Here is an 11,371-nt window from a genome sequence, read left to right on the forward strand (position 1 = left end):
AGTCCTCAAAACATTCCCCATCTCTTTGTTTAATCTCCTTTACAATAAAGCCAAGGGAAGAGAATTAAAAATCTTTGAAGTATATTAAACCTCAAAAGAATCAGCCAAGTAGACTTAAAATAGTCACTTATTTTCCAAAACTGGTTTGTCTAGGAACAATAAAAGGAAGTAAAATTTATGGAGAAATTATACAGTGGATTTGTCACTTAAAATATCGTAACTGTCTAGGGGACAATACCCCATGCTGAGGATTAATGGTCCCTCCAGACCTTTGATTCACCAGCGCCTTTTCTTTGCCCTTGACAAATTGGATTTTTAGGAATGGGAAGGTCGCCTGGACCATTGTTTGCTAGCCATTCAAAGTACTTGATTATGCAGGAGGGTTAGGGAAAGGCTCCACGTGACCCACTTGGATGGAGCTCTGCAGCTGCTGTAAGAGCTAAACTCTCTCACCAAACTCTGCGCCCTAGAGCATCAACGTGCCAAGGGGTACCCCTCCTGCTCCAATTGAAAAGCCGGCGTGCACACACCACCGCGTCACTCTGCAGGCGGAGATAAGCCTGTGTTCATCCTGCTCGCTGGCTGTCTCTGTCACTCCATCCCCGTTAAGTGCTTTGGGTTCCTGATTCCTTATACCCAGAGGCAGCAATGCAAACAAGCAGGGCTCCGGCCATCAGCGTGAATGCAGAAAGTTGCATCCCAGCCGGACTGCGTCTGGGTCCTGTGCCGGGCATCTTCAAACTGGGCAAGTACCTGTCAGACCGCAGGGAGCCAGGACCTAAAAAAAAGGTATTTCCTATGGTCGCTCCTGCACGGCTGGATCTTGTTTGATCAGACAGTGACTCAGGGGGATCTGTACTTAGGAGAAAAGGCTGCCTTCTCCTCGGTTCATCCTGCCTTTTAGAACAAGCCAGAGTACCAGGAAAGAAAGGGAAGCATTTGATAAAGTATCCCAAGCTTCCTTGTTACGGCTGTGAAACTGAATGTATAGAAAACCTATCCAGCCTTCCTGCCCACTCTCTGCATTGCTGGATAGTGTTACGGCAGGCTGGACTTGGTAGCGGGAAGGTGAAGGGGCTGTGGCGGTGTTTTCAGACAAGAGGATATGTCCCTGCCCTTGAGATCTTCATTAAGCCAAAGAGAAGAGGGATGGTAGAGGGGCACATTTCACAGCCGGTGATTGCAGAGAGCCTGTTTCGATGTATCCTGCACAAGAAGTGCTTGCCCCTGGTTTTAGGTGTGAGGGAGTTTCGCTAGTTTGCAGTTTTGTGGCGCTGGCTATGCTCTGAGACGCGGTTACACGCGGGGCTTTGATAACTTGTTGGTGACTTGTTCCTTCCTTTCTCCCTTTTGGTCTTTCTGAAACGTAATCACCGACCTGTTCAGAGAAATCGTATTCTCCGTCCAAGCGTCCCTGGATTTGTCACGGTTTCGTTGATATATATTTTTATTTGGTGTTTATACGATGGGGCCACAGCGACAAGGTCAGCCAAACCATATTGGATACCACCGCTCTTGCTTTTTATTCGTATTTTTAAAAATCGTCTTCTCTTCGGCCGGTATAGAAATCTGAGCTCCAGTAATAATTTGTACCTTTTCGAGCTGGACGCAGGCGGATGGGAGAATGAGATTGGCTTGCAAATATTTCAGGGGCTAGGTCATTTTCAGATACAGCACAAGCCCCAGATGCCTGTGCTGAGCCAAGGCTCAGAGTTAAGGGCAGTTTTTCCAGTTATTGAAAACAAACCCGTGGTTTAGAGCTCAAATACTTGTACAACAGAGACGTACTGAAATCAACACAGTCGCGTGTAGTTGATGGAACTGACTGATGTTAGAACTCCGTAAGTCTGGAATGCGGAAACTATCGCAGGCTTCCAGTATCAGACACCTCAAAGTTTCAAAATCTTCCCTAATAAACAAAAGGGATTTAATGGAGATGAACTAGTTACCCCAGCAAATTCTGCTAGAGAGTGTTTTCAGCTGGCTTGTGTTGTAAATGGGTTTATGGATGCGATGGCCACAAGGCAAACACCCTCCCTCTATTCCCCCTCTCCCCCAGTGCACAGGTTGGTCATAAATTCCGCTCGGATTTTTAATGCCCTTTAATTGTTTTTAAACGCTCTGCCAGCCCCCTCAAATTTATTTCTCATCTGGCTCCATTGGTTTCTCTCTTTAGACGGCTTTGTTCAATTGACTTTTATTACATGGTCATTCAGCGAGCTGGCACTTCATTTTCTCTTTGTATGGGCAAGCAGATTATGAAGTATGAGGCCACAGAGACTTTGTAGCTAAGCAGAATTCTCTCCTCTCTCCCTCCTTTCTTTTGACAAGTGGCGTATTTTACAATTGCTTCCCTGCAGGCGTAAGGCACGAAACCGCAGTCATTAAGAAACGTGAATTTGAAATATTACCTGTGCATTTTAAAAATGATCTTAAACTTTAAAACCAAAGGCGGCAGCAGCAGTTGAACAAGATACATTTTAACAAATGCTGGCCAGTGGAGAAGTTACTTACACAGAATTGTTCTGACAATCATGCAAAGAGTGACAGCTTTTAGAGCCAGACTATGCTGCTATCCTTACTCACAATGAGTAACAACCTACTCCATGAGCAATCTCATTTATCTCAATGCACAGTACTCTCAATATGAGTAAGGATGGCAAAATCTAGCTCTCATAAATTAGCTGCTTCTTTCTCTTTCACCACTATCAAACGGTTTGCTGTTATTCCCAAACACTCGTTCGGCCTTTATTTATTGACTGTTTAAACCAGCGATTCCCTGACTGGGAAGATGATGCAAGGGTTGCTAGTAAGGAGCACGTTTAGGCTTTATTTATATAAGGGAGTTGTGTCTGTGTTTTGCCTTGCTTGAATCCTGTGTGGAAATGACAGTGGCTGATGCCTGTGTTCTAGGTACGGATGGTGAGAGGGGAATTAGTGGATGAAGCCGGGGGCTCAGCTCTGGAGTGGATAGGGTTAATCCGGGCTGCCAGAAACACACAAGAACAGACACTGGAAGCTATTGCAGATCTACCAGGAGGACAGGTATCTCTCTCTCTCTCTCGATTGCGTGCTACCTTCTGGCGGAATGTTCTTTAACAGCGTTGGGTTGCTGTAAGGGGCACTGATAAGGTTTTCTCTCTTTCGAATAGATTTTCTACAGAGCGCTTAGAGATGTCCAGCCAGGGGAGGAGCTGACCGTGTGGTATTCAAACTCTTTGGCTCAGTGGTTTGACATCCCAATCACCGCTACTCCGACACACGACGAGAAAGGTACAGCAACTTGGACTTTATTATTCTGTTCAGTAGTTACTGCGTAGAAGTCAATACAGCTCACAGATGCCTTTTCTAACAGAGAGCTTCATGCCGATTTCCCAATTGCCACAAGTACTCCTTTTCTTTTTGCCAATTGCAAAGGTGTTTTTGTTGTGTTTCGTTTTTCTCCAGAGCAACGTTATAATTAGCATCCACTTTGTGACATAAAACTGCAGTTAGCAAACCTAAGCAAGTAAAATACTTGTTTGCAGACGGAACCTTTAAAAAATAATACCCGCACAGTTACAACGATTGTTAATCAGCCACCGTTTTTATTGATAATTGGTCATCTGTTCCTTCTGCTTATTTTAAAAAAGCTGTTTTTAAATAAGTGGAGCCAGCAATTTGACAATACATTTCAGGATTCAGATAACGAGATTGTTTTCAACATAGACACTATCTTATAATTTTCATAGGAAAAATGGGATTTTAAGATCGTTTATAAAACAATAATTCTCTATTTTTACAATACAGTAGTTTAGCTTACTGTCCTTTTAAAACATTATTTTCACCTCTTCCCTTCTGTCACAGCTTCAGATTAAATATTGGACAATTTCCAGCGACTCCTCAGATTCGTTTAGTCGTTTTAAAAGGGTAATGGCCAGTTTACGCAAATTAGGATGTACTAAGTAAAAATAATGTGGGGGTTAAATTCAGTTTATATATGAGCACTACCAAAGTAGCACTTGGCATGCATCAGTCTTGGATACATTATTTTAATCTGCAATTTGTTTTTAGGCGAAGTTGTCGTGTAAACATAAACGATGTTTTAAAATTATTAACCCGGTAGTTTCTGAAAGGAGGAAAGCGTATGTTTCGAAATATGACGTAGGAAAATATTTCAGTTATCTGTCTAAATGGTTTCTTCTGAATCTGATAGCTAGCATATTTCCATGCGCTGTTTTCCATGTGCAGGCATTTTGTAGGTGACATGGGGTTTCAATGGATGTAGAATTGTATTCTAAGAGCAGTTACATTGAGTATTTCATACAAATCTCTGCAAAACTGGAATAAATTCTTACTAGTGAAAACGTAGGCAACAGATTGAAGCTCGTTTTGAAAATTGCTTTTGGTGATGGTCTACTTAGCCGCTCTGCTTGGAGCCTGAATATATTCATTGCTGCTCTGAAATTTCCCTGCACAGATTAGGTATAAAGAGCCTGATAATAGAATAGACTTGTTCAAAGAGGAAATGAGCAGCGCACAGGGATCACGATTCCTACAGATCAGAAGCCCGATCCCGCACTGTCTACACACTTCTTGCTCAGAAGGTTTCCCACATAAATCAGTGCCCTACGTAAGGAGGAAGGTCTTGATCCTGCAGGGTGCTGATCATCTCCTGCAGCTTATTCAGGCCCTGGAGCACTCAGGAAAGAATTCAGGATAGGACCTGTTATTTAATATATTGAGAGGCACTATTAAAATAATACCTAACATTACTAGTTTATGTCACTCTACAGAGAGGTAAATAATTTCTATAACTAATACTGCAACATGAGAAACAAACTCAGGGTCAAATTCTTATTCATCCCATTAAAGCCAGTGGAGCTACTGCCCGGAGTAAGGCCGGCAGAATTTGACCCGTTGTAACAAAATCAATGAACGGGAGAAGATCTGCATTAAAAGTGAAATGCCGCTAAGTAGTCTGACTGCTACCCGCACTCACCTCGAATTTTACCGTACCTTACTCCATAAGTAATCTCACTAATTCCAATGGGAGTACAGGGCTATAGCACTGCTCTTTCAGAATAAGGACAACAGAATCTGCTCCACTGTAAAAATACACGTTTCTTTCATATGTCCTTTCCAATCCATTGTAAATATAGCACATATGATGCAATCTTATTCTGAAAATCAGCTCTTTTCCAACTTCCAGAGTGAAGTTTCAGACTAATCAATACAGTGTGAGGGCTGTATAAGTGAAACAAGATATAAGTGTAGTTATTACTAATTTTGCAGGGGTGCTGGAACAATTTGTATGGTGAGGGTGCTGAGAGCCGTTGAACCAAACTATAAACATTGTATCTGATGGAAACCACTTCAAGCCAGGGGGGTGCAACAGCACCCCTAGTTCCAGCACTTAGGTACTTTTGTGGATAGCATTTTGAAAAAATGCAAGAAAAAACTTCTAGCCAGCCGATTTTGTTGAACCAAGTTTTTAACTAGATCAATTTAGTTTACACTGATGTACCATTATAAACAAGGCTTTTTTTTTTTTTTTTTAACGAGGTCATTGCTTGGAAACAGTTATGGGGGAGGGGAGAGTCATCCGTTTTTATTCAGGATATGTTTGCATTTGGAACAAATCTTAGTTGGTACTGCAACTACTTTGTTAAGAACATAAACACCCACGCAGCTTCTTTGAAAAGAGCCAGAAAGAAGAAGTTTCTAAATCAACACAATAGGCTTGTTAGGCTGTGGAGGTTGTTTCTAACTGCAAGCCTTTTCGTTTTTAAAGCTAGTTTACCTGTATCTCAATGCACGGTAATAGGATTACCGAAATGGATCAGAGTCAGACCCACTGCAATTGAGCAATTAAGGCCTCGGCAGACTCACTTCTCCTTCCCTCCCAGCTCAGCCCAGCAGTGCGAAAAAACACACAACGTCCGATTTAAGATTCCAGCATAGATCCATAAAGACCACTCACTTCAAGGCAAGCTAGTGAGCACTATGCATGACAGAAACTACATAATACTTAACAGAAGAGAAAATATGCAAGCCATGTTTTGTTCTGTGCTTTCATTATTCAGTGTGCATGACAGTGTTCCAAAGAGGAATGGGGAATTGGGGTGGAAAGACTTTTATTTTATCCTGAATGATACTGAATGAATGAACTGACACTGGTTGATTCCTGAATTAAAAGTCATTTTTAAAAGGCTGTTTAGTGTGCTAATTCCATGTGAATTTATTCATTAACAACCCAACCATTTTACACGCTCCTCTTGCACTCTTCCGTACTTTGCTTCAAGTTAATGTATCATTTTAACACGTTGGAACTATGTTTCTATGACATTTCTTAAAAGGCCAAACCAGGAATCTCTGGTGTTTATTTACTCCGCTTTTAAGGTTGACTGATTTCTCACTTCTTAATATTTGCAAAGATACTTCGCCAATATTTTAACATGTTTCCAGCAATCTTGAAAATACATACTATTTTACTTGCTCAGTTTCACAACTTTGCTTTTAGTGTATTCTTTGTAAAGTTAGGGCTGCCCAGGAATGTACCGCCTGCACTACTACTATGATGTTTTTTTAATTGTTTGAAATATCTAATTTGTAAGTTTTGGATGCTGGGGAGTAGGAGAGACTAATATATATTTTAAAAAAATCTCCTGCAGAGAATATATATAAATGTCAGGCTTGATAGAACAGGCCAGGCTCTATTTTATTCCTCAGAAGGAAGAGAAAGAAAAGTCTAAGTTTAAAGTAACATGAAGTCATAACACAAACATGGCCATTTCGGTTTGTTCCGCTTCAGGGAAGCCTAAATGTTTAGGGATGGGGCACAAAGGGCATTGTCCTTTGAAAAGGAATGATTACATATGGCCTATACATATAGGAGATTGTCTCGCGGGGTAATGAGGAGCTCACGATCATTAGATTGGCCTTTGTTCAGTTTAGTCAACTCCTCGACATACGCTACCTATTCTGCGAACGTCAACAGATGGGCCCAGCAACAGACGATTTAAGGCAACAGCTGCTCTCCTTTCCCCAAGCCCATTTTAGCCCAGTCCAAACTCAGTTTAGTCCACCTCCGCCCAGCCAGCCCTGCTCAGCCCCGCCCGGCCCGGGCCAGGCCAGCTCAGCTCCTGGGCCAAGAGGCTTTTGTGACCCAGCTTGAAAAGACAAACCAGAAAGTTGCGGCAGCACTCTAGTCCCCCAAGGAGGCGTTAGAGGAGGCGCTGGGCAGGCGGGCGGAGGAACCCGTTTGCAATCGGGAGCCGCTCCCAACCCATTGCGGTTAACCGAAAACCTCCCACCGATTTCAACGGGGTTTGGATCGGGCCTTGAGCGTGCAGCTTGAGGGAAGGAAGCAAAAGTAGGGGGCCGTGAGGGAGAGCAGCATTACTTTCCATTGCAGCGATTTAAAGGACGTGCATGGACCGGCTAACGCAGGAGTGGGCCATTTTGCTGGGGTAGAAGGGTTTGCCCGGGCCTCTCTCTCGCGGACCCAGACGGGTGGGGCGCCACTGTTTGTCTAACGGCGGGCTCCGCTTCTCTTCCCAGGGGAGGAGCGCTACATCTGCTGGTACTGCTGGAGGACGTTCAGATACCCCAACAGCCTCAAAGCCCACGTCCACTTCCACTGCGTCTTGAACAACGGCCGCGGCTTCCTCCACCAGCCCGACCATGCCCGCTCCTCGGACCTCTTCAGCCTGCCCCCGAAGGCGGCGGCGGCGCCGGCCGAGCTCCCCGGCGCGGCGGCTCCCCTGAGGGCCCGCAGCCTGCAGCCGGCGGCCCGGGAGAGCATCAAGCGGGAAGCCGCCGCCTCGCCGCCCTCGAGCAAGCCGGGGGCGCTCCGCAGGCCCGCGGGGAAAGAGGAGCAGGAGCGAGCCTTGGACATGAGCGTGGGCTCGGGCCGGAGCCACGGGCCCTTCCTCGGCCTGGTGGGGAGCCACGGCCTGAGCTTCTACCCGGGGGGCAGGTCGGCGTTCAGGCCCGCCGGCCTCTCCAAAGCGGAGGAGGGCAAGGCCGGCGGGCTGGGCTTCAGCAAGGCCCCGGGGAGCGGCCGGGGCGGGCCCGAGGCGCTGGCGGGCGGCCCGCAGCCCAAGCGCGGCGGGCCCCCGGCCGAGGGCCCCTCGCCCGTGCTGGCCTGCGCCGGCGGCCTGCGGGCCTTCCCCTTGCTCTCGCACTTCGAGGAGACCTCGGCCTTCAAGCACGTGGAGCGGGGGCTGCACCACGCCGGCCTGCCGCCCAGCCGCTGCCCGCCGCTGCCCGCCGGGGCCGGGCTGCACCTGGAGCGCCTCTCGCTGCCGCCCTTCGAGGGGCTGAAGGCCTGCCCCGGGGAGTGCAGCCTGCCGCTCGTGCCCTTCACCCTCTGCAACGGCGAGCTGCTCTACAGCGCCCCCTACTACCCGCTCAAGCTGCACCTCGGCAGCCTCCTCAAGTACCCGGACTCCGTGGCCTACTTCAACGGGCCGGCGGCGGCGGCGGCGGCGGGGCTCCACCCGGCCGAGCTGGGCTCCCTGGCCGGCATCGACCGCGAGATCGCCATGCACACCCAGCAGCTCTCCGAGATCGCGGCCGAGAAGAGCCGCGGCCGCCTGGAGGGCCTGCAGCCCGCCGCCCTCGCCGGCCCAGCCGGCGGCAAGCCCAAGGCCGGCCACCTCTGCCTCTACTGCGGCAAGCTCTACTCGCGCAAGTACGGCCTCAAGATCCACATGCGGACTCACACCGGCTACAAGCCGCTCAAGTGCAAGGTCTGCCTGCGGCCCTTCGGCGACCCCAGCAACCTCAACAAGCACATCCGCCTGCACGCCGAGGGCAACACCCCCTACCGCTGCGAGTTCTGCGGCAAGGTGCTGGTCCGGCGCAGGGACCTGGAGCGCCACGTCAAATCCCGGCACCCGGGCCAGAGCCTCCACAAGGCGGCCGGGGACAAAAGCGAGCCCGGCTACCAGCCCCAGGAGCCGGAGCAAAAGACTGACAACGAGAGCGACGTGGACGTTTGCTTCACGGATGACCCGAGCGACCAGGAAACCAGCCGCCGGAGCAATGCTCAGTAATCCAGCGACGGGGTGGGGGCTGCCAGAGCGCAGATCCGCTTCTGTTTACACGGGCTTTGCAACACTTCCGCGGGCTTTGCCCTCCTAGGTCAATGACCGTATGGAAAGGGGCTCGGAAACGAACCCTTGCGGATGGGGACGGAACGGGGTGCTTGTTTCTTACCGTCCCCTCTCACTCCGTTCAGGGCTCTTGTAAAGCCCCCCTCCTGAACTGCCAAAGCACCAGCCCTCAGGGGGTCTAATCCTAGTCAGCACGAATCCACGCGCAACAAGCGCCAATGTTTTAGCCGCCATCTATTTTGTATTGTACCTTCGTGTCGAGGAAATTGTGCCTTTTGGAAACCATTCTTTTCTATGTATTTTCCTGCCACTTGTTCTAGCATCCCAAGATCTAGGTACGGACAGTAGTCACCATTCTGCAGACACGTCTGGCCTCTGTACACTTTATTTACACTTCCGATGTGCTTGCTCGTGTCTAAGAAGAAAGAAAGAAAGAAAGAAACAAACAGAAACGCATTGCGGTGCTGAATAGGATCGTGTAGGATGATAACAGGGACACAATTTGATCAAGTTGCAATTATTTATAACAGAAAAATATTTGAATAGCAAATGTAAAACTAAATATTGAAAGCATGAATCTAAAAAGCACGCACTATATAATTTTAAAGAAAATACACTGTTTGGTAGACTACAAATGTGGTGTATGTTTGTTTTATAATGAATGATGTACAGTGGATGCAGTATTTTGGTCTCCATTCGGGTTTGTCATGCGATTTTTTTTTTTTAAATAAAGTTGCTGACAAACTACTGTTTGTCTAGTTGTTGGCTTAAATGACTTCAATAAGTTTTGGTTCTTGGAAATACCACTTTTAACTATCTAATAGTAATCAAAGGCCTAATTCAAAGTTCATTGAAGTCAGAAGAAGCCTGTCAATGATCTTCAAAAGGACTTTAGATGAAGCCTTAAAGGAATTCAACTCTGAATATTTTGCCACTAGTGAGTATTTTGAACCCTAAAGAGTTATTTTAATGATCAAACTGTGACAAAAAACCCAACTGGATTTTTCCCTAGAGCCAAGATTTTCTTTAAAGCAATTTTCTGAACAAGGACAAGTGCAGCAATATATTTGTTATATATACGTTAATATATATAACAAAGTATTTACTTTAATTGGCTTTCAGATGTTCAGTAAATATGTCCTATATTTGCAAGCATTTGTATTTATAATCGTAGGCTATAATAGAAAATGCTTTTTTTTTCTATTCTTTTGCACGGAGAAACAAAATACACCAAAATTAAAATCTCTGCAGAACAATGGTGAATATTCCTACCTCCTCAAGAAACACAGTCATGGGGGGGCCAGACTGTTTGCCTTCTATTCCCACTGGTGCAAAGTCAGTCACACGAGCAGTTCTACTGAAATCAGTAGGACATCTTGTGTGAGCAACTGCTCACCAGTTCAGTTTAAGGGGTTAACAATGTGACCCATAATGCAAAATGTCACTCTGTCCTCCTTGTACTTCTCTCTTCCACCCCTTATCTTTGGAGAGTGCAGAAATAGTACCCAGTCCTGCATTCTTTTTGCATCTCAAACTCTCCATTGATTTTAATGTGATTTTTGCAGTCACATAGGCAGGAAGGATGGGCTTTATAGTACAGTTGGGGCCATGATCCTACAGCCCTTATACAGGTGAGTAATCTTTACTTCCTTGAGTAGTCCTATCGATCTCGTTAGGCAGGAGTGAGTATTACTCTTTGAGTAAGGGTTGCAGGATCAGGCCCTATTTCAGTACAAGGAGAATACAGTGTAATTTAAGATTCCAAAGTAATTGCATAAAGCATTTACTTAGAAACTAAGACTACCTCAAATAAGATAACAGTATCATTGGTCTATGCAATATATATATGTTAGTTACAAAGCTGACCATCTTTTTTACTTAGCTAAAATTTAACCTCTATGACAGGTATAAGAAAAGGAAACAAAATCCATAATTGACTTTAAAGCATTGGATTTAAATTCAAAATTGCCATTAAATAAATAAATCAACCAATCCATCAGGAGCTAGGTTATTTCTCAGAACTAGGATTGTTTCACACATAGTGTCTGCTATCTAATCACTGAAGCCCTGGTTCAATCCTGCTCCTGTTAAAGTAAAGGACAAAGATCTCCCTCATGGACGTTAGGGGATCAGGACCCTGCTATTGCCCTCAGTTGAACCAATGGGACTTTTGCCATTAACCTCAGTGGAAGCAGGGTATGGATTTAAACCAGTCACTTATTTTAGCAGGTGTTTGTGCCTGCTTTATTTCCTTTTCAAAAGAACAAAAT

General features: G+C 46.0%; 1 protein-coding gene across 1 annotated transcript; it reads left to right on the forward strand.

Annotated features, from left to right (window-relative positions):
* Window positions 1–648: 648 nt before the first annotated feature.
* On the forward strand, window positions 649–9,849 carry PRDM13 (PR/SET domain 13). Its single transcript, XM_038396106.2, has 4 exons — window positions 649–789; window positions 2,914–3,045; window positions 3,153–3,273; window positions 7,543–9,849. The coding sequence occupies exons 1-4, from the start codon at window positions 649–651 to the stop codon at window positions 9,039–9,041; spliced, it is 1,893 nt and encodes a 630-aa protein (XP_038252034.1). The 3' UTR covers window positions 9,042–9,849.
* The last annotated feature ends 1,522 nt before the right edge of the window (window positions 9,850–11,371 follow it).

The sequence above is a fragment of the Dermochelys coriacea genome, chromosome 3 (assembly GCF_009764565.3).
Source record: "Dermochelys coriacea isolate rDerCor1 chromosome 3, rDerCor1.pri.v4, whole genome shotgun sequence".
NCBI lineage: Eukaryota > Metazoa > Chordata > Testudines > Dermochelyidae > Dermochelys > Dermochelys coriacea.

Coding starts and splice junctions, on each gene's coding strand:
- PRDM13 (XM_038396106.2), top strand. CDS start 649: ATGCAAACAAGCAGGGCTCCGGCCATCAGCGTGAATGCAGAAAGTTGC. Junction 790..2,913: donor AGCCAGGACCTAAAAAAAAG/GTATTTCCTATG, acceptor CCTGTGTTCTAG/GTACGGATGGTGAGAGGGGA. Junction 3,274..7,542: donor TCCGACACACGACGAGAAAG/GTACAGCAACTT, acceptor TTCTCTTCCCAG/GGGAGGAGCGCTACATCTGC.